Source organism: Dendrobates tinctorius, unplaced genomic scaffold, assembly GCF_039654945.1.
Source record: "Dendrobates tinctorius isolate UK_male_01 unplaced genomic scaffold, ASM3965494v1 ptg000058l, whole genome shotgun sequence".
NCBI classification, from domain to species: Eukaryota; Metazoa; Chordata; class Amphibia; order Anura; family Dendrobatidae; genus Dendrobates; species Dendrobates tinctorius.
Window position 1 is genome coordinate 9,739,593 of NW_027361726.1, and position 20,695 is coordinate 9,760,287.

General features: G+C 47.4%; 1 protein-coding gene across 4 annotated transcripts in view; it reads left to right on the plus strand.

The window, feature by feature from the left end:
• LBHD2 (LBH domain containing 2) overlaps positions 1 to 20,393 on the plus strand; it is a 97,584-nt gene extending 77,191 nt beyond the window's left edge. For all 4 annotated transcript variants that reach the window (XM_073578022.1, XM_073578023.1, XM_073578024.1 and 1 more), the window contains one exon: positions 19,874 to 20,393. In XM_073578022.1, the coding sequence (XP_073434123.1) occupies positions 19,874 to 19,944 (71 nt within the window). In that variant the 3' untranslated portion in view covers positions 19,945 to 20,393. The remainder of the gene's footprint in view (positions 1 to 19,873) is intronic.
• Positions 20,394 to 20,695: the final 302 nt, after the last annotated feature.

Below are 20,695 nucleotides of genomic sequence, written 5' to 3' on the forward strand. Positions count from 1 at the left end.
CGGGATGAAGAACAGCAGCGGACCTCCAATGACGGGACTGGGAGCTGCGGAGGAGCAGCGGAGATCAACGACTCCCCGCACCGACCCCTGGGAGAATGGTGGAACGGCCTGGAAGGAGCTGCGGTACCAGGGAAGGTGAGCGTTCCCCCGGCTTGGCCGGCGGCCCCGCAGGCAGGTCCCGTTCCCACACCCCATGCTCCCGAAGACTCTGCGGCCCCCGCAGGGCCGACCAATGCCCTCATCGATGACCCCGAGCCGCCGCGTTCGGCGGCGCCCCGTCCCGCGTCAGCGGCGCGGAGCAGACCAGCGGCCACCCCTGCCGCACTTCATACCCCAGTGGCGGCCTACCTGTCTCGGCCTGCCACTGCCGCGATCTTGCTCCAGTCTGCCACAGAGGCTGGTCCGTCTGTCTCCACGGCCTCCTTGCTGACAGCAGCCGCTACTCCATCTTCGGCCCTGGCTCCGGCCTGCTCCGCGGCTGCCTCTGGTTCGCTTGCAGTGCCGGCCGCGGCCTACCCGGCAGCACCTGCGGCCGCCTCTGCCTCGCTCATGGTTCCAGCTGTGGCCTGCTCACCGATACCCGGGGCCACCTCTGCCGCATTCCATACCGCGGCTGCCCATCAAGGTCCGCGGCTGCTCCGGCCCCACTCCGGATTGCGAATTCGGCCAGGTCATCGGGCTCCGCCGCCTCTGCGGAGCCGTCTGCCATCCACACTAGCAGGCCCCAGCTTCGCTGCTCCGCTTCTCATCGGTCAACGACCCTGGTCCCTCACCTGTGGTTGTAGCTGCAGGAGCTGGGGGCCGGATGGAGCGAAGCCACCACATCGACAGAGATGAGCGCGACCACGCCACCACCGGTGGTGGACTGCTGGTTCCCAAGCAGAGAACTGGAGCGGAACCACCTCCGGCCCCTTCTACCCCTTTTGACGCATCTCTCAGGAACTGTTACAACTGACGACGAATAAAACCCGGAACTGTTACAACTGAACTCTGCCTCCGCCTTGTCCTTGCTTCGCCTGGTGTCTGTGTCGTCCGGACGTGGTAAGCAGTGGACCACCCCCCAATCCCAGCCCCTACCACAACTCCATCTTGGAAAAAGGCAAACAGGCACAAAAGAAAGTCCGAAATTCTTACAGGATGCTAAATATTCTGCAGGGATACAATATATTATTGCATGGTTTAACAATGCAACTCACTTGGGAACGATATAAGCTATCACTGGAACCCTTTCTAGTTAAATGTCCGGCTGGTTTATTGCAGTCCTTATCAACCACATGACAGGAAAACTCAAATACAGCCTTTGTCCGGCATAAAGTGAAGCAAAGTAAAAAGTGTATACAGTAGTGCTGGTTATCCTACTTGGCACAGAGTCCAGCCATTTCCCCCAACTCTTCTGCTGCTCATAGCCAACCTGTCATTGCCTATTAACTGTAGTACCCCACGATTCCCAGACAGGGTCTAACTGTATTTTTTTGTCACTGCTTTCTGCCAGTTCGGGATTGGGTCCACAATATTGATCTGGGGTTTTATTTCACCTCTACCTAATACATGTCCAAGGTATTTGGCCTCTTCTTTCCCAATATCACATTTTCTTGGATTTAAGGAGAACACCGCCTTACTGAGAGCATCAAACATCCCTTGCACCTTTCCCAGATGATTTCCCCAATGCGCACTGAAGATTACAATATTGTCCAGGTATGCGATGGCGTAATTCTTATAGGGTGCGAGGATCCGGTCCATGGTTCTCTGGAAGGTGGCCGGCGCTCCCTGCAGTGCGAACTGCATCCAGTCATATTGGAAACAACTGTCTGGTGTAGAGAAAGCCGTCTTTTCCTTGGCTTTTTGTGATATGGGCATTTGCCTAATATCCCTTTCTTATATCTAAGATGGTTATGTATCTTGCCTGCCCAAGTCTTTTGATCAGCTCATCGACGTGCGGCATTGGATATGCATCGAATGTGGAGACTTCATTCAGCTTGGGATGATTATTACCATATCTCCATTCTCCATCGGGTTTTGGAACAAGGACGATCGGGTAAGACCACCCGCTCTTAGATTCTTCAATGACTGTGAGATACAGCATAAGGTTCTCTTCCTTGGAGATCAGTTCTCGGTGGGTGCCTGGAATTCGATAGGGCTTCAAATTCACCTGCACATGGAATTATGTCAGAACCTTGTATTATGTGACATCTATGCACCCCAGCAAATCTGAAAACAGGTCCCGTTTCTGCTGCATCAATTCCTGATATTGCTGTTTTTGGGTCTTCAACAGCGTTTCGGCTACCGTGACATCTTCAATGTATGACTCTGGCTTAACCAGCAAACATGAAGTTTCAGTGAGGTTCCTGTCTTGCCATGTCTTGATGGGTAGGGCACAAAGGGATTTTGGAAATGAGAGGTGGGCTCCTGTGCGCTGCCGTCATAACAGTTACCTTATTGAACACTTATTTTAGAGTTTGCTCCCTGTGTTCATCCCTATTTCAGGAATGTTGGCCTTCACGGATACTATTTCCTCACCTCTCACAATTACACAGAAGGGAAATCCATCAGGCTCTGGGGTTGGTGAGACTTCTTTAGGGCTAACCCATCTCTTACCTGCGCAATCGAGGTCTCTTCCCCTCCCACTCAAGTCGTAAAATAACACAATGTCCCGGCCTGTGATAATTGGTTGCAATAAATCATGGACCACACCAGCCTCATGGACTCAGTACCTCTGCCCGTTTCAATGACCACTCTGGCCACCGATAGTCTTAACATTCCCGTGAATGCAGCGGACACCCACCTTCTTTCCTGGGATCAATTGGAGAGGGAGTGTGGCCCTCAGGAGGGTCACCAAACTCATTGAGTGTAGTAATCCAGTTATTTGCAGACCATTCACTTTTGCAGGACAAGCTTGGGGCCTCTAGCCAGGTGGACAGTCCACACTTCAAGCCGGCTATGCTAAGAATGAACACCAGCGTCTCATGCTACAGTCCATTTGCCTGATGGTTGGGGAAAAACTGGCAGCTACATGACCTGGGCTGTGACAGTTCCAGCAAATTACATCTCCCAATGAGACCCCAGTATGGCCTTCATCCCCCCCCTTGGACTTTGGGTGCCCCACCCCATTTTTAGCCTCTGCCTCTGATGTAACCCCCAGTATGGAGTGGGTTTTCTCTCCATGGAACCTTCAGCCCCTGATAACTTTCGACCAGTCCCACCCAGTCATTGGCGTTTCGGGGACCTCGCTTGGCAACCGAAGTCTGCATCGAACTCGAAAGTGTGTGCATGAACTGGTCCATTACAACTCGCTCTACTCATTTGGGAGCAAGGGGGTTTGTCACGATGATATGCCCAGTGGTGGACCTGTTGTGCCCTTACAGATATTTTGTCACTCCGAAGTGCGCCAAAATTTCTGTTTTCAGTTTTGCATATTCTTTGGTGTCATGTAAGGGTAAATCATAGTAGGCCTTATGTGGCTGCCCTGTTAAGTATGGCGAGCCTTTAAAAAATGATTAAAAAGGCCTCAATGTCGTCTCCAGGGATCATTTTCTGCAAGGCTCTCTTCACCGCCTTACGGATTGGAAAATCAATCTCCTGTTGTGCCAGTTGTTGCTACTGTAGCTGTTGCTTGTGTTGCTGCTGGGCTTGCATCAGGTTTTAATCAGGTCCTTCATGCTGTCTGACGCAGCTCCTCTACCTCTAGCCGCCTTCACCCTCGACATGCAGTACTTCTTTAGCAGTCACACATGGTCCCTGGGACTGCTTTCCGCACTTCTAACAGCAAATGTAACAATGCTAGTCTCTTGGGAGTGATATGAGGTATCGCAAGAACCATTTCTATTTAAATGTCTGGATGGTTTATTCCAGTCTTTATAAACCACATCACAGGAAAACTTCAATAGAGCCCTTTTCTGGCACAAAGTGAAACAAACTAAAAAGCCCATACAATAGTGCTGGTTTCCCCACTTGGCACAGAGTCCAGCTTCATAGTCTTTTAGCAAAGCCACACAATCCAGAAGGTCTGTAACCTCCACACGCAGTGACTGTGTGAGCCTCACCCAAGGCTGGAGACTTGGCGAGCAGCCTCTCCTCCAACGTTTCAGCCACCCCAATAAACCTGCCATGGCCAATTAACCCCTTTTAGTGTATATACCACATGTACTAAAGCATTACTCCAGGTTTATCTCTTATCCACTATGTGTCCAACAACCTACTTATAATGGGTCTGAGATACTGTATATTGGAGAGATATGATGTACTATGAAGAGCGATGAGATATTCTGCATGAGTTAAAACTCTTTCTAGGGATGTGACATTCTGCAGGGATGTGAGTTGTTCTGCAGGAGTGTGATCCAGGGATGTGACATATTGTACTGGGCCTATTCTGTGCTATATGTTGCCGGAGATGTAATATTGGATATTATATTATAAGGATGTGACATTATAAGAGGGATATTATCTATGGCAGGGGAAGGAAATAATTTGGTGTTATTAAGGGCTTCTTCCCATCTTCATATTGTTGGATAGTTCTAGTAAATACAAGCAGTTTTTCAACTTACTGCTTACAAAATCTGCAGCCGTTCTTGAGATATTCACACTTTTTTTTATTTATAGCTTGTTACCTACCTAGGAGACCGCTGCTGCCTAGCTTGTAAGCACTGCGCTGAAGCTAGCCGGGATTAGGGGGTAACAGCATGCACAAGCGATCCTGGCCGGCTTCAAAACTTTGTTTACAAGATTGAGAAGTGCATGTAATTCCTGCACATGTTCTACTGTTTAGCAGCAGTGGTCGGACTCCAAGGCAACAATCTGTAAACAAACAGAAAAGTGTTAATATCACAAGAACAGCTGACAATTTTAACAAGCAGTAAATTGCAGAATCGTTTGTACTTACGAGCACTTTCCAACAGTTATCTATCTGTGATGATGGGAGTGCCCCTTTAAGGCTGGCATACGAGAAGTTTTACAAGCATATGGCATATTATGCTCTATGCCAGGGGTAGGAGATGTTACAGAAGAACATGGGATGTTATATCCGGTGATTACCGGGTCATCTTCTGTCCTCTGAGGGCCACGTCATATATGAGAGCTGATCTGCTGGTGATGGAGCTGCAAATCTTGCAAAGATTAAAGCGAATGAGTTTTAACAGGCAAAAAGAAAGATTCACAGAAACGCCACTGATTATAGGATTTAACGATTTCACAAAATGTGGGATTGCTGGAAACGCACAGTCTGTCTTCTTGGCCCGAAAAAGAGGTCAAGAGGGGATTTTAAGATATATTATACAAGAGAGAGATTTTACTGTTAACTGGCAAGTCAGCCGTGGTGGGAACACGCCGCTCGCACCGCAGCTCGCTGCCACATACCAGATGACAATGCAGCAATTATATTCTCAGCCAAAGAGATTACACTCAGATGTAACATAACTTGATCATCAGGAAGATGCCAGTATTCTCAAAAGCGGAGGATTCCTCTCCATAAAAAGTTCTTGACATAATATACTTCAGAGCTGCATTCACAATTCAGAGATAGTATCGTCTAGCAAATCATGCATGTTCTGTGCTGGCAAAAAGCTTCTTGTACTGAGTTTTATCCTGACCCCTGTGTGATAGGTTCCCTGCTAAGCATTTAGGGGAATTTCTAACAATAAGCATGCAAACTGTTTCAAAAACCAACAGCAGAATAGTGAGTGCAGCTCTGGATTATAATAGAGAAGATAACTCAGGATCATTACCCGATAAGTAATGTATGTACGCAGCGACTTCACCAGCAGAATAGTGAGTGCAGCTCTGGGGTATAATACAGGATGTAACTCAGGATCAGTAATGTAATGTATGTACACAGCGACTTCACCAGCAGAATAGTGAATGCAGCTCTGGACTATAATACAATAGGCAACTCAGGATCAATAATGTAATGTATGTACATAGTGACTAGACCAGCAGAATAGTGAGTGCAGCTCTGAGGTATAATACAGGATGTAACTCAGGATCAGTAATGTAGTGTATGTACACAGTGACTCCTCCAGCAGAATAGTGAGTGCAGCTCTGGGGTATAATACAGGATGTAACTCAGGATCAGTAATGTAATGTATGCACACAGTGACTGCACCAGCAGAATAGTGAATGCAGCTCTGGGATGTAACTCAGGATCAGTACAGGATCAGTAATGTATGCACACAGCGACTTCACCAGCAGAATAGTGAGTGCAGCTCTGGGGTATAATACAGGATGTAACCCAGGATCAGTAATGTAATGTATGTACACAGTGACTGCACCAGCAGAATAGTGAGTGCAGCACTGGAGTATAATACAGGATGTAACTCAGGTTCAGTAATGTATGTACACAGTGACTGCACCAGCAGAATAGTGAAGGCAGCTCTGGTGTATAAAACAGGATGTAGATCAGTAATGTAATGTATGTACACAGTGACTGTGTAAGGAGGTGGCAGGTACTCTCAGTTGCGCTCTCCTTCTCTATGTGACCCCCCCGTGCACCTTATATAAATATGTTGCATACCTTATTTTAAAAGTCTGTGTATTGACGTGAAAAGCTGTGTACCACTTAATGTTATTCCCATGTGTTTTACTTTGGTAATTTGCTGTGTCTGCCATGAATAATTGTGGTGCTGTGTTTGTAATGCACATACTAGAGGCAGGGACAGAACTAGTTAATGCTGGGAGCTGGGCCATCAGCAGCAGAAATAGAAAGCTGCTGTCTGGGGGCAGAAGCTGGGTACTTAGCCCTGAGCAGATGTATGGTAAAAGTCAGGGCATTGCCAGACTCCCAGATGGGGAGAGATCTGGTGCCCCACGCTCAAAAGGACTCAGAAGGATTCAGAAGAGCTCAAAAGGACTAAGGATAGCAACACGGACCCGAGGACTGTGGAAGGGACCTCACTGAAGGGGCTTTAAGCCCCCAGATCCCAGCGAGTGGACTAATGGGAACTTCGGCTACTGCGGCAGTTGTGGGTACGGCCATGGGCAGTGTCAGGGAGAGAGCAGGAAGCCAATGTTGAACTTGTCTTTTCTTTCCTCTTCATCATCGTTTAATAAAAAGTTATTCCCTGTTGGACTACAGCTGTGGTCATGGACTTCTATTGTCTGGAATGCTGTGGCCCAAAGGAAGTATAGGTAACCCGTGGGCAGAAGCTGTGTCAGTTCTTATCTATTTATGTACAAGGGACCGGGGGTTCTCGCTGACCATTTGCTCAGTGGACTCTGTCTGAAAACTGTGCCTTTAAGAAACTTGTCGATAACTACTCCCCTCCGGTCGCCTTTGTTACACTTGGCGTAGTTGGCAGGATGGACCTGAACAGCCTTGCAACCCTGGGACTGCTTGAGAAGGCGACTGATCGTGACTGTGATCTTGAAATTTGTGATGTGCTGCCAGAACCAGAAGAAATGGAGCTGTCGGCGACTCTGAGACTTGTGACTTAGAATTTGGGACGTGAGTTTTGTTGCCCGCCATGACAGAATTGCAGATGGCGGATGTTGTTGATGTACAAATGGTGCCGACCTCTACCGAAAAGATGGCGAAAACTGAAGATGGCGCCGCCTTTCGTGGGCGTCCTATAGTAAATTTGGCGCCAGAGGAGAGAAGGCCGCATCCTGTTGTGAAGTATGCCCGCCCTAAATGGGTGCGGGTGAAGGAGCTGCCACCCTTGCAGCCTGATCAGGAGAAACGGGTGGAGCAGCAAGTAGTGACTCCACCCACAAACGGGTAGAACCCAGCAAAGATAGGCTATCTGATGATAGATGAGGCACCATTACCTGCTGACATAGAGAGCAGCAGTATGTCTTACGGCAGCGGCCGTCAGGATTGGAGGCGATTCAAGGCCCGGGCGGAGACGGGCCTGCGCTTCGAAGTCTGGTGGTCCGAGGAACTGGAGGAGTGACCCTTGTTCCGGCGGCCACGCCCGCCACCTGTGGAGGCTGAGGACTATGAGAAGGATGAAGGACTAGTGATGCTTTGATGGGAGCCCGCAGGCGTGCAGAAGACTCTGGAGGCAGCCCTGCGAGGCATCACGGCGGTCATGATTGCTGACCCTGGCGGCCGCGCAAGAGGACTGTCGCTGGGTACGGCGATGAGTAAAGTCCCCCCACCTGACTGTCTCGCCACCTCATCTTCGGCTCACTTGCTTCCTGTGGCCCCGCCGTCTTCACCGAAGCCGTCCCACCAGTCCCTTCCGTTGTCATCTTCAGCAGTGATGGCCCCTGCGCTTCCCCTGGTCAAATCCATGTCAGCTGACATCTGTGGCCTGCATGTTGAGGAGCCCGGGGTGCCCCTCAGTTATGGAGGCCCAGTGGATCCACGAGGTGATCCAGGAGAAGAGGCGGAGGAAGCACGGGATCATCTGTGAGCTGCAGCGCCCCGGCGGAGGAACCGCAGCAGGCCAGATGACCTGCGGCCTTGTCAGATATCTAAACCGAATCAGGGGCTATGGTTTCCTGCAGGAGCTGGAGACTGGGGCCAAAGTTTATATTAACGCTGAGTCCCTCATGTTTCGTGGTCCTTTCCGAGAGGGGGACTATGTGGATTTCATGAAAGAACAAGGACCCCGGGGGCCCTACGCAATGGCCATAAAAATGGCCTCCGACCGGGAGACCAGCTCCCCGCAGGGGACCCCAAGTGTAGAGCGGCCGGATTCCACGGCTGCAGTCGCTCCGACTTGAATGGTGCTTCAAGGCAGTGAGGTGGCCGCCGATGAAACCGCGGAGCCGGAAGCTCCGGGAGCTGCAGGACCATCACTGGAGGGATTGTGGAGCTGGAGAAACAGCGGGGACTCCTTCTTCTCCAGTGGATCCTCATCTAATGTTTCTGTAGCTGTACAGGGGCCATATGTGGCCCACTATGCAAGTCATCAGCTGTGTACAGACTGAGCAGCCCCTTTAAGACAGGATATTGGTGCCAGTTGCACCCAGAGCAAGGGACTGTTCCGCATCCCTAAGAGGGCAGTAAGCCCTAGATGGCACTTGAGGACAATGGCGCCTGACGTGGCCACCTGCTAATGGCCATGCTTGTTTGTTTTTCCCTCCTCCCAGTTTGTTTGCACCCGTTGGTGCCTCCCTTGCTGGATCATGGGATCTAAATCCCACGGGGGGTTAATGACGGTGGACTCCGGATGTGACTGCTAAACTCTGTGTGTCCCTGAAGTTTACTCCCACTCCTACCCTTGAACTAGCCCCATGTTTAAAATGCAGCCCACCACCGTTAAAGGGCCCGTGGTCCACTGACTGGAGAGAGGGGGAAGCTACCGGGCCTGAGTAAGGCCCATCAGTGTTAAAGGGCCAACCGGATCTTATGGACTATGAACTGTTTTTCTATGGACCCATGTACAGAGAGATTGGGACTCTGAAGTCATGTGCACATTTTATAAAAGTTGCCATGGCTGGGGACGGCCATGTTTAAGGAGGGGGAAGTGTAAGTAGGTGGCAGATCCCCTCAGTTGCGCCCTATCCTTCTCTGTGTGGCCCCCCCCCGTGCACCTTATATAAATATGTTGCATACCTTATTGTAAAGGTCTGTGTATTATCATGTGAAATGCTATGTACCACTTAATGTTATCCCCTTGTGTTTTACATTGGTAATGTGCTGTGTCTGCCATGAATAATTGTTGTGCTGTGTTTGTAATGCACATACTAGAGGCAGGGACAGATCTTGTTAATGTTGGGGGCTGGGCCATCAGCAGCAGAAAGGCAGAGGAAGCTGCTATCTGGGGGCAGAAGCATGGGCACCTTAGCCCTGAGCAGATGTATGGTAACAGCTGGGGCATTGGCAGACTCCCAGATGGGGAAAGATCTGGTGCCCCAGGCTCAAAAGGACTCAGAAGGATTCAGAAGAGCTCAAAAGGACTAAGGACTGCAACACGGGCCCCAGGACTATGGAAGGGCCCCCGCTGAAGGGGCTTTACGCGCCCAGATCCCAGCGAGTGTACTACTGCGAACTTCGGCTACAGCGGCCGTTGTCGGTACGGCCATGGGCAGTCTCAGGGAGAGAGCAGGAAGCCAGTGTTGAACTTGTATGTTTTCTTTCCTCTTCATCATCGTTTAATAAAAGGTTATTCCCTGTTGGACTACAGCTGTGGTCGTGGACTTCTATTGCCTGGATTGCTGTGGCCCAAAGAAGGAAAGGTAACCCGTGGGAAGAAGCTGTGTCAGTTCTGTCTATTTATCTACAAGGGACCGGGTGGCTGACCTGCGTAAACGGACATGCGGCGTGTCTTTATAGACCGCAGCATGTCTATTTATCTTGCGAAGATGCTCAGTCTCTGCAAGATAAATAACAGTCTATGTATAGGATGCGGTGATTCCGCAAGTGTTCAATGAACACATGCGGAATTACTGCACGTACAAAAGCCGACAGGGCTTTGGGCGGGGCGGGGCGGGTGTCCGCTGCGTTCAAAGCGCTGACAATCCTGACCATGGACACATATTCTAATACAGGATGTAGCTCAGGATAAGTTAAAGCAATGTAGACACTGAGTGCTCCAGCAGAATAGTGAGTGCAGCTCTGGGGTATAATAAAGGATGTACGGTGACTCACAATCAGTAATGTAATGTATGTACACAGTGAGTGCACCAGCAGAATAGTGAGTGCAGCTCTGGAGTATAATACAGGATGTAACTCAGGATCAGTAATGTAATGTATGCACATAGTGCCTGCACCAGCAGAATAGTGAGTGCAGCTCTGGGGTATAATAAAGGATGTACGGTAACTCACAATCAGTAATGTAATGTATGTACACAGTAAGTGCACCAGCAGAATAGTGAGTGCACCTCTGCAATATAATACAGGATGTAACTCACGATCAGTAATGTAATGTATGTACATAGTGCCTGCACCAGCAGAATAGTGAGTGCAGCTCTGGAGTATAATACAGGCTGTAACTCAGGATCAGTACAGTATCAGTAATGTAATGTATGTACACAGTGACCGCACCAGCAGAATAGCGAGTGCAGCTCTGGAGTATAATACAGGATTTAACTCAGAATCATTAATGTAATGTATGTACACAGTGACTGCACCAGCAGAATAGCGAGTGCAGCTCTGGAGTATAATACAGGATTTAACTCAGAATCATTAATGTATGTACACAATGACTGCACCAGCAGAATAGTGAGTGCAACTCTGGAGTAAAGTTCAGAATGTAACTCCGGATCAGTGATGGTGATAGCGGTAGGATCCACAGCAGTCAGTAAATGATGCCCTATGTTATGGATGTAGTTGCAATTCTGGGAATAACCCTTTAATGCCTTTTAGGCTGTGTGCACACGTAGCGATTTTTGCCGCGATTTTCGCGGCGAAAACGCTTAAAAAACACATGCAGAACGCACTCCATGCATTCCTATGGCATTCCGCACATGCTGTGCTAATGCTGTGATTTTTTTCCGCTGCGGAATCGCATCGTGGAAAAAAACGCAGCATGCTCATTCTTTTTGCGGAATCGCCGCAATTTCGAAAAGAATTTCTGCGATTCCACACCCATAGGAATGCATGAGATTCGCTTACTTCCTGCATGTGGCTATGCCCACCATGCTCAATCCTTCCTTGCCGCGGAGGTTGGCACCCTAGGGGGAACGTTGTGGCGCCCCCGCTCAACGGTGGCTGTCCCTATGGACCCTGATGAACCCTGCAGCCACTAGGGATCCCTTCCCCGATGCTAGAGGGGCCCCTATCATTAGACAGAGATCAACTATAATAAGGAGGACCCTAATCCCCAAAAGGATTAAAATCAAAGGAATACCACATCAGGACACTATTTTTATTGAGACCGGCCCTCCTGATGAGCCCAGATGGGGCGAAACGCGTCGAGGCGCTTCACGTACATGGCAGAAGGCGTTTGACATGATGAGTATCTGCAGCATTGATCATTGAGTGTTTGAATTATGTATCTATTGGCACCGTATTTCTAGTCAGGTGGCATGTTCATTGTCACTATGCATGCAAATCTTTGGCTATTTAGTGATTGACCATTTGTGGAGTTTGCATCTTTGTGCCATTTTGATCTAACCTCATGTAAATGATATTGGATACCCTATATGCTGTGGACTTTCTCTACTGTATCTATTTGACTCATGTCACTGAGATGCCATCACTTTAATGCCAGTACATTAATGTGTTCCTTTGATTTTAAAAAAAAAGATCTAATGTTAAAAATAATTAAAAAAAATAAAAAAATCGGGTTATCTTCACCTTCCGGCGTCCCGCACAGATTCCCGGGCCTCAGCAATGCTTCCGTTCCCAGTAATGCCTTGCAAGACCTTTGATGACGTCGTGGTCTCTCGATAATGTAGCGGTCCCTATTCCTTGCGAGATCGCTACAGTATCGCGAGACTTTACGTCATCAGAGGTCTCGCAAAGCATTACTGGGAACGGAAGCGTCGCTGAGGCCCGGGAAGGCTGCACGGGACGCCGGAAGGTGAATATAACCCGATTTTTAAATTTTAATTATTTTTAACATTAGATCTTTTACTACTGATGCCGCATAGGCAGCCTCAATAGTAAAAAGTTGGTCACACTTGTCAAACACTATGTTTGACGAGAGTGACCAACCTGTCAATCACATTCCAAGCGATGCTTGAAATCTCTTGGAAAGTGCTTGAATTTCGCACGCGAAAAAAAGTGCAAAAAACTCGGAAAAAGACGCAAAAAACTGCACGTTTTTCCTGGGAAGAAGTGCGTTTTTTTCTGCATACGTGGGCACATAGCCTTAGGGTTTTATGAGGGGTTGACACACTCAGCTGCTTGCAGAGGAATGCCTCTTGTGGTAAATCACCTGCTGGATTAAAGCCCATCATAAACCGTAGCAGGGTCAAACAAAGTAAACGTGGCTTTTGAAGCCTAATGGCTAAACAAGACAAAGATAAAGTTTAATAGAGTCCTTTTTCCTGCAGGATTCACCCATAGGGAACACACAAATTCCTTAGCTCCTCCTGGAGCCAAGTCTGGAGACTTTCCTCTCCAAACACACAACAGAGAAAAAAAAGTGTCTCAACATTTAACTCCCCAGCCACTGCCATGAGGTGGAGATATGGTGAGTATGCATCCTGCCCATCTCTGACCTACACACCTAAAAAATTAACCCCTTCAGCACATAGGATGCTGGAGAGAAACTTGTATTTCTAGATCACGAAAGAAAGCAATCTTCGTGACACACATCTCCCCTTACTTACAGTGACAGGGACCCTGTCACATCTCCCCCCTCCACCCAAAGCCAGGGGTTTTGGCCCCTTTAGACACCAAGCAGAGGATTCTGGAGAGAGCATCCGCGTTACTTGCCGGTTCTATGCTCTATGTGGAAACTGAAATCTTGAAGGGCTAAGAACCACCTAGTCACCCGGGCATTCTTATCCTTCTTTTCTGTCTTATCTATCTCAGAGGGGCATGGTCTAACACTAGTGTGAACTTTCGGACTAGTAGGTAATATTTCAGTGTATCCAAGGCCCATTTTATGGCTAAGCACTTCTTCTCGACAATAGCATAATTGTTCTCGCAGGCAGAGAATTTCCGGCTCAGAAAAAAGATAGGATGCTGTTCCCCGTTTATTTCCTGAGACACCACGGCTCCCAACATGACTTCTGAAGCATCTGGACCACAAATTCTTTGGTAAAGTCCAGTTTACACAGTGCCTGCTTCAGCTCTTGAATCGCCATCTCTGTGTCTCTGTTGTAGATAGGCACTGAAAGGCAGCGGCCGCATCTTATAGCGGCCAAAACAGGTAACAGGTGCACTTTAACTGTTGTGACTTGATTTCGCCTCTTCCGACAACGTAGCCTAAGTACATGGCCTCTTCCTTCCCTGTGGCACACTTTTTCAGATTTACGGTGAAACATGCGAATGGGCCATGTCTAAACCCTCCGCCGGTAGGGTCCTGGAACCAACAGCTGCTCCACTCTCTCACTTCCCCCCAGTTTGGTCACTCGACACAATAAATCGCCATTGACGGCAAATTGTGGGAACCTGGTGTCAGCCACCAGCAACCCCATTACACACTACCCGGTACCATTGGGGGGAAACTCCTCCATCTTTGTTTTTGATGGAATCACTTCCAGAGGGACCTGGCTGTTGTCCAGGACACTCTGTGCAGCCCCCTTTTGCCACAAATTCCAAAATAGTGAAAAATCCCACCCCAGGATGTATTATGTTTTTTACTACCCCAACCTCATGGGACTTAGTACCACAGTCTGTTCCCATGGTCACTCTGGCTACAGGGTAATCTTTGGCGTCTCCGTGTATTCAGTGGACGCCCACAAACTTATTAGCAGCGGTGGACTCGCTGAGCTCTAACGGACATAGTTACTCCCAGGCATGCCAAGATTTTGGTCTTTAATTTGGCATATTCTTTGGCATCCTGGAGGGCCTTTTGAGGTTCGCCTGTGAATTATGGCACCAGTATCTCCGCCCACTGTTCTGGTGGAAGTTTCTCCTGTTCAGCCACCATCTTGAAAACAGTCAGAAAAGCTACCATATCATCCCCCCGGGGTCATTTTCTGCATGGCTTGTCTTACTGCTTTCCAGACGTACGCGTCCACACCTGGAGTTGGGGATCAGACTGCTGGCTTCCCACAAACCGCCTCTGCGAAGAGTTCCATTTGCGGTGTTAGTGCTTCCTTCTGCTGTCACTGCTGCTGTTCTTGAAACTGTTGTGCCAACAGTTTATTAGCTTCCTGTTGTGCCATTTGCTGCTGTCGACTGGCGAGCTGTTGATGCTGTTGGACCTGGACCAGATGCTTCACAAGCTCCTCCATGCTGCCGGATGTCTTGTACTGGATGGAGGATTTTACCCAGGACATGCAGTTGTCCACAGCCACTACGTGTTCCTGGATCGCTGTCCGCATTCGAAACACCAACTGTGCGGGGTTGACGTAATGGCAAACAAACAAAGATAAAGTTTAATAGAGTCCTTTTTCCTGTAAGATTCACCAACAGGGAACAACCAAAGTCCTCACCTCCTCCTGGAGCCACATCTGGAGTCTCTCCTCTCCAAACACACAACAGAGAATAAAAAAACAGTGGCTGAACATTTATCTCCCCAGCCACTGCTTTGAGTTGGAGATATGGTAAGTCGGCATCCCACCCATCTCTCACCTACTCACTAAAAACCTGACCCTTATCATGGCTGGTTAACCCCTTCAGCACATAGCATGCTGGGGAGAGACGTATGGGTTTCTAGATCAGGGAAGGAAGCAATCTTCGTGACACATATCTCCCCTCACATACAGAGCCAGTGACCCTGTCACAGTTTATATTACTAAAGCTTCATCAGTGTATAATAAAAAGTTCTGCGACTTTCTATTTGTTGTGTTTTATTTTCTTACCCTTTTCAAGATATCTGCTTGCTGTTAGTAAATGAGCACAATCCTTTTTTGTCCAGAGTCTAAAGAAATACTTTGCACAGCTGAGTCTTTGCCACACTGTCATCCAGCCCTGAAAATCCTCTTCATTGTTCTCTCCATATTATATTTATCTGGGATAGTGGGATAGTTCCAGGATAGAGACCACTATAGTGCATGACCGTATCTCACACCATGCGGGTGCTGGCTCACCCGGCCCTGTACTTAGGCACTCGGAGGCGTTGTCGATTGCTGCTGATCTTTATTTCCATAGATTTGTGCATTTTATGGAAAGGAAAGAAAAAGAAAAAACAGGATTTGCATGTTCATTATTTGCAAAGATTAAACCTTGAATGTGCCGTGTGGGGGAGTGGAGCTGAATCATCAGCGCTCCAAAAATATGTCAAAAAGCACATGTTTTCTACAGCTTTGGTTCCTGCACATGAAAGCATGATATAGCACGGAGGAATTAAAGGGACGATTCATCATCCCACTATTATCCTGCGGCAATTTGCATTTCACAACCCAATATCCAGCAAAGCACTGAAGCCTGGCATGCGCTGTGCAGACCCTGAACCAGCAGATCAGGGGCTGAGCGCAGCACTGGACTGGAGTATTTTAGCCCACCAGAGGAAATCATTCTTGGGGCCCACCATGCACAAGTGACACTAGTTGCAGAGTCTGCCCTTATCTTTAGCCCCCATCTTATCAAACTGATAATCGGGGAATGACCATTTAGAGGAATGATTGTTCTCAACTATTGAACTGTCCAAAAAATCCAGAAATCACCTGACATCTGTAAAACGCTCATTTGTCGGGTGCAGTGATTTTTAATCATTATTCTCATCAGCATATCATTCTGTGTAAACAGTAAGTGAACTGCTGCAATGCAGTGCTGGCTAGGGCCCACCGGAGGATCCTCCGCTCCTCTGGAGGGCCAGTCCAATGCTGGCTAAGAGGAGAGAAGGTTCAGACAGTTAAAGGGATGAGCAAATGGGCAGAATTGTGAGTGCAGCTCTGGAAGTAATTGAAGTATAAGATTTGCTGAATGATGTCTGTGCAGTTGATTTTGACAGATTGGGGTCCGCTTGTTCATTCCCTGCCTCTGCCTTGAGGGAGTAGCGTGGAAGGACCAAGATTTTCTAAAGTTTCAGTTCCAATTTTTACATGAGGTTGAAATGTCAGATTTGAGTGTCATTATATCTCCAGTGTTTGCCGCCCCTGGGGGCTTCAGTGATATTTTTGGGAAATCCAGGATGATGAGTGAAGATAATAAAGTCCAGGACCAGGAGTGATTTATGCGGCTGCTCCGTTCAGCGCCCAGTGATTGTCAGTGGATGGAAACCTTTTGTTTCTCTCCAGAAAATGACATTATATGTACAGATGAGTGGGCGTTCTGGGTGCTTTTTCTTTGGCCTCATCTCATCATTTGTGTTTTTTAATCATTTTTTTCTCTTGTCTTCTTTTTTTTTTTCAGTTTTGTTTTTTCTTTTTGTGTCAAATTAATCAAATTGGCACATGAAGTTTTATAAATCCAAAGCAAAGTTGTTTTTATTTTTGCTCTTTTGTTTTATTTAAAGCTTTTTTGAGAAAAATATCAGATGACCCTTTCAATAAGCAATAAAATGTCAAAAAAACAATCAAAAAAACAATACCAGATGGATTTTGGACTTCAATAGACGACTGATTTACAGTTTTGCGGTTGAGCAAAAAAAAAAAGAAAATTATTGAAAATGGCACACAACGTTAATGAAATTGGTGCAAACATGAAAATTCCCCAATTTTTCAGCCACCTTTCCATACATTATCAGGCATTTGTCAGCAGCGCCTCCTCCCTGTGATGTGCTGCCGACTTTTGAAAACTTTTTTGGACTAACTTTGAAACACTAAAAGGTTCAACATTTTTGCACAACTACTTGTCCAAAAAAATAGTGACATTTCGAACAGTATTTTTTTCCACAAGTCTGGAGAAATCTACTTGATAGTGTTTAGCATTCCGATACTGCAAATATTGGGTATCGTCCGATATTCACGGTATCGGAATTCCGATACTGAGTTCCGATACTTTTTGCATATCGAATACTGGAATCGGAAGTTCCCATAATGCTATGAGCGAGTTTGATTTGATTCGGCCAATGAGGAATTGTAAGAAGTGTGGGCATATCCTGTTAGGCATGTAGGCATGTTAACTAATGGCATGGCTGTGATTGGCTGCGAGCAGACCACCCAGCTGCTCCTCCCCCAGACACACGCTGAACAGTGATCTATGGAAAGTGAAACTAGTGAGGGAGGAGGAAACGACAAGTTCTCATTTCAATGCCAGAACGCCCCCCCCCCCCCCCTGGACATTTATCTTAGAAGCAAGAGATGATATCTTGGAAACCGTGCAGACTAGCCACAGAAGGTAAATTACTTATTGTCAGCATTCTGCAGCCTAGATATGCACTGAGATTGTGAAAGGCCCGGGCAACCTGTTCTGTTATGTATTTCCGCCAAGTTGGATCGCCCGCCAGGGCTGGTGGGGTACTCAGTACCGGGCCCGTTGGTTTCAATGGGAGATGTCACGGTAGCTGTAACCCGGTCCGTGGCCCTGGGCGTCCATTGTAAAAGGGAAATGTTGAACGTGTGGATGATGATTAAAGTTTATGAGTGAATGATTCGTGATGCCACCTGTGGTGTTCGGCAATGAAGATGTTAAGCCGACGCTGCAGACAGATCCTCTGGGACAGATGGTGTGGTGCAGCAATGATGTTGTGGCCCTCCACAGGTAGGGCTGTAGTCCCAGGGCAGTGTAGATGGAGAGATAGTGAAGAGACGTAGATGGTGCAGTGCCAGGCACAGAGATGTAGCAGTGCTGAGTGTGTTGGCGCAGGAATAACTGGAGGACACCAGGGCATGTAGTTCCAAAGCTTTACTCACAGTCTGTTGTGCATACAGGTGCCCACATCCGTGCCGTGTCCTCCGGGTCAGGGGCTCAGTCAACCTCCAAGCTAGATGAAGAACTGCGTTCCAACACTCCGCCAACATATGCCTTTTCTGAACGTCTCCCTCTATTGCTACACAACCCCTTTAACATAGTCAATATCTTTGTAACTCCGAACGTCTTAAAAAAATTAATTCCTGCTATTCCATTTGATTGGGCTAAACCTCTATGGCTTTAATGTCTCTTCCACCTCCCCAATACATTCTACATTATTCTTAGTTGTTTTCCTTCATGTAGAATTAACCTGCAAGGAAAGAAAGGGTTTATTTTCATTCCGATATTTCTGTCCCATTGACTTGCATTGGTTTCCGGTATCGGAATCGGCGATATCCGATACTTTTTGGGTATCGGTCCGATCCAATCCGATCCGATATTTCCCAATATCGGAAGGCATCGCTCAACACTACTATTTGATGAATCCTTTAAAGGAAATCATCAGGAATTCAACCCCTCAAACAATTTATATGTTCACGTAGCTCTTTCAAAGACAAGTCCAGCAATTCCTCCGCATGTCCAGTCAGTTCCTTCATTACTGAGAAATCATCAGTTGAATTGATTTGGAAATGAGGCTGAAGAGCTATGGTAGATCTGTTGCTTCGGTCACTCCAGCTCTATTCCCTGCCCAGTGCAGTCTCCTCCTGCTTGACTGACAGCCTCCAAGCTGTGTGACTGCAGGAAAAGAAGCTGTCAGTCAAGCAGGAGGAGATGCAGTGGGCGGTGAATAGAGCTGGAGTGACAGAGGCATCAGATCTACCATAGCTCTTCAGTTTCATTTGCATATCAATTCCAACACTGATTTCTCAGTAATGAAGGAAGGGTCTCACCAGGTAAAAGTTCTGCTGGTCTTTGAAAGAGCTAATAAATAGTTTTGTTTTTTTTAATCCTTTTAACTCCAAAAAGGAACAAAAAGACTGATGAAGTGAGATCTTCATTTTCCACCCCGTCATTACTGAAGATCTCTGCTTGCTTTAAATGAGCGACACATTCTTGTTGACACCCAGAAGCTAAAAACAAATCTTAAATTAAGGGTTAAAACTTTTTCTATTCTATATTATCACAGCTGTGGGGTTGCTACATTTGTATCCAGTTATGGCAATTCTCTGTAAGCAGCACTTTTGATTCTCAAGATCTCTTCTTGCTTCCAATGAATGGAATTTTATTTATTTATTTTTGGCTGAAAGTTTGTAAAGACCTGATGCTTCTCACAGCTCAAGCTTTGTTACAGTTGTTTCCAGTTTAGCCAATACTTGCTAAAATTCCTGTTCTGATAGTTTGGCGTCCACCCAGTGTTGTGATACAATTGTAACAACCCCTCCGCTGTGAGACGTATTCACACTGTCAAGAATTGCGCTGTGCAAAGTCGTCTCGAATTCTAAGGATTACAGCACAATTTCTGCCGTAGTTTGGCCGCTCACTGAATGCCGTTTAGCTCTATAAATATACATAAATTCACTGACAGCAAGTGGAGATGTTACAAATGGTGGAAAACTTAAATGCAAAGTATATTGGGAAGTTGTACATGAAAACTTGCTAACTCTACAGGAATGAATATGCTTCTTTGCTTTCTTGCAGGTGCCGCACGGTCTGCCCACGGGGAGGAATATTACTCCGGATGCCGAGCGGGGGGGAACGGCGCTAATTAAAAGCCTTAAATGTCGTGTCTCTCTGTGTTTTTTCTCCTCATGGTGAGAACAGGCAGAAATAGCGCAGACATCCATTCAGTATCAGTGGCGTAGTTAGCGCTTGTGAGCAGCAGTTGGGACGACGCTGATCTGCTTCCTCCAGATTTCCGGGGACGTTCCGGGGTCACTCGGCACCGTTGTCTATTCCGCGTAGTTTAGGATTGGCGCTGAGCAGAAGAATCCAACATGTACAAACCTCAGCCAAGCTGCTGAGAATGTATCGTCCTCATCCGAGGCGCAGTATAACCCCCATCAGGAGCTGTACGAGCTCCGAATCCTCCTCGTCTCAGGGCGTCACCCCCAGGAGCCCGGATCTCGCTCTCTATGTATATAGCTTTCCGTCTAGGAGTCTCGCTGTACAATAATTTACATTGATGATGTGACTAAATACATATTCATCTGATGGCAAATGGCGAGTGGTTATTTTATAGACGCGGTAAAACCTTCCGTCTGCTGGTGATTTCCTGACGCTTAAGCATCGCATAATTTCATGCATCTCCCTAGATTACCACGGACGCCATCACAAGTGTGCTGAAATGCTCTGTGCTGCTGAGATATGGATGTGACACTTTTCACATTACAGAACTTCTCCTGACTTTTTTTTTAAAGAACATTATGTCATGTGACAGGTCAATGCCCCCCCCCCCCAAAAAAAAAATAAAAAAATATACTGCTGTTCTGAAATACTCTGTGCTGCTGGGGGTCCTCACTA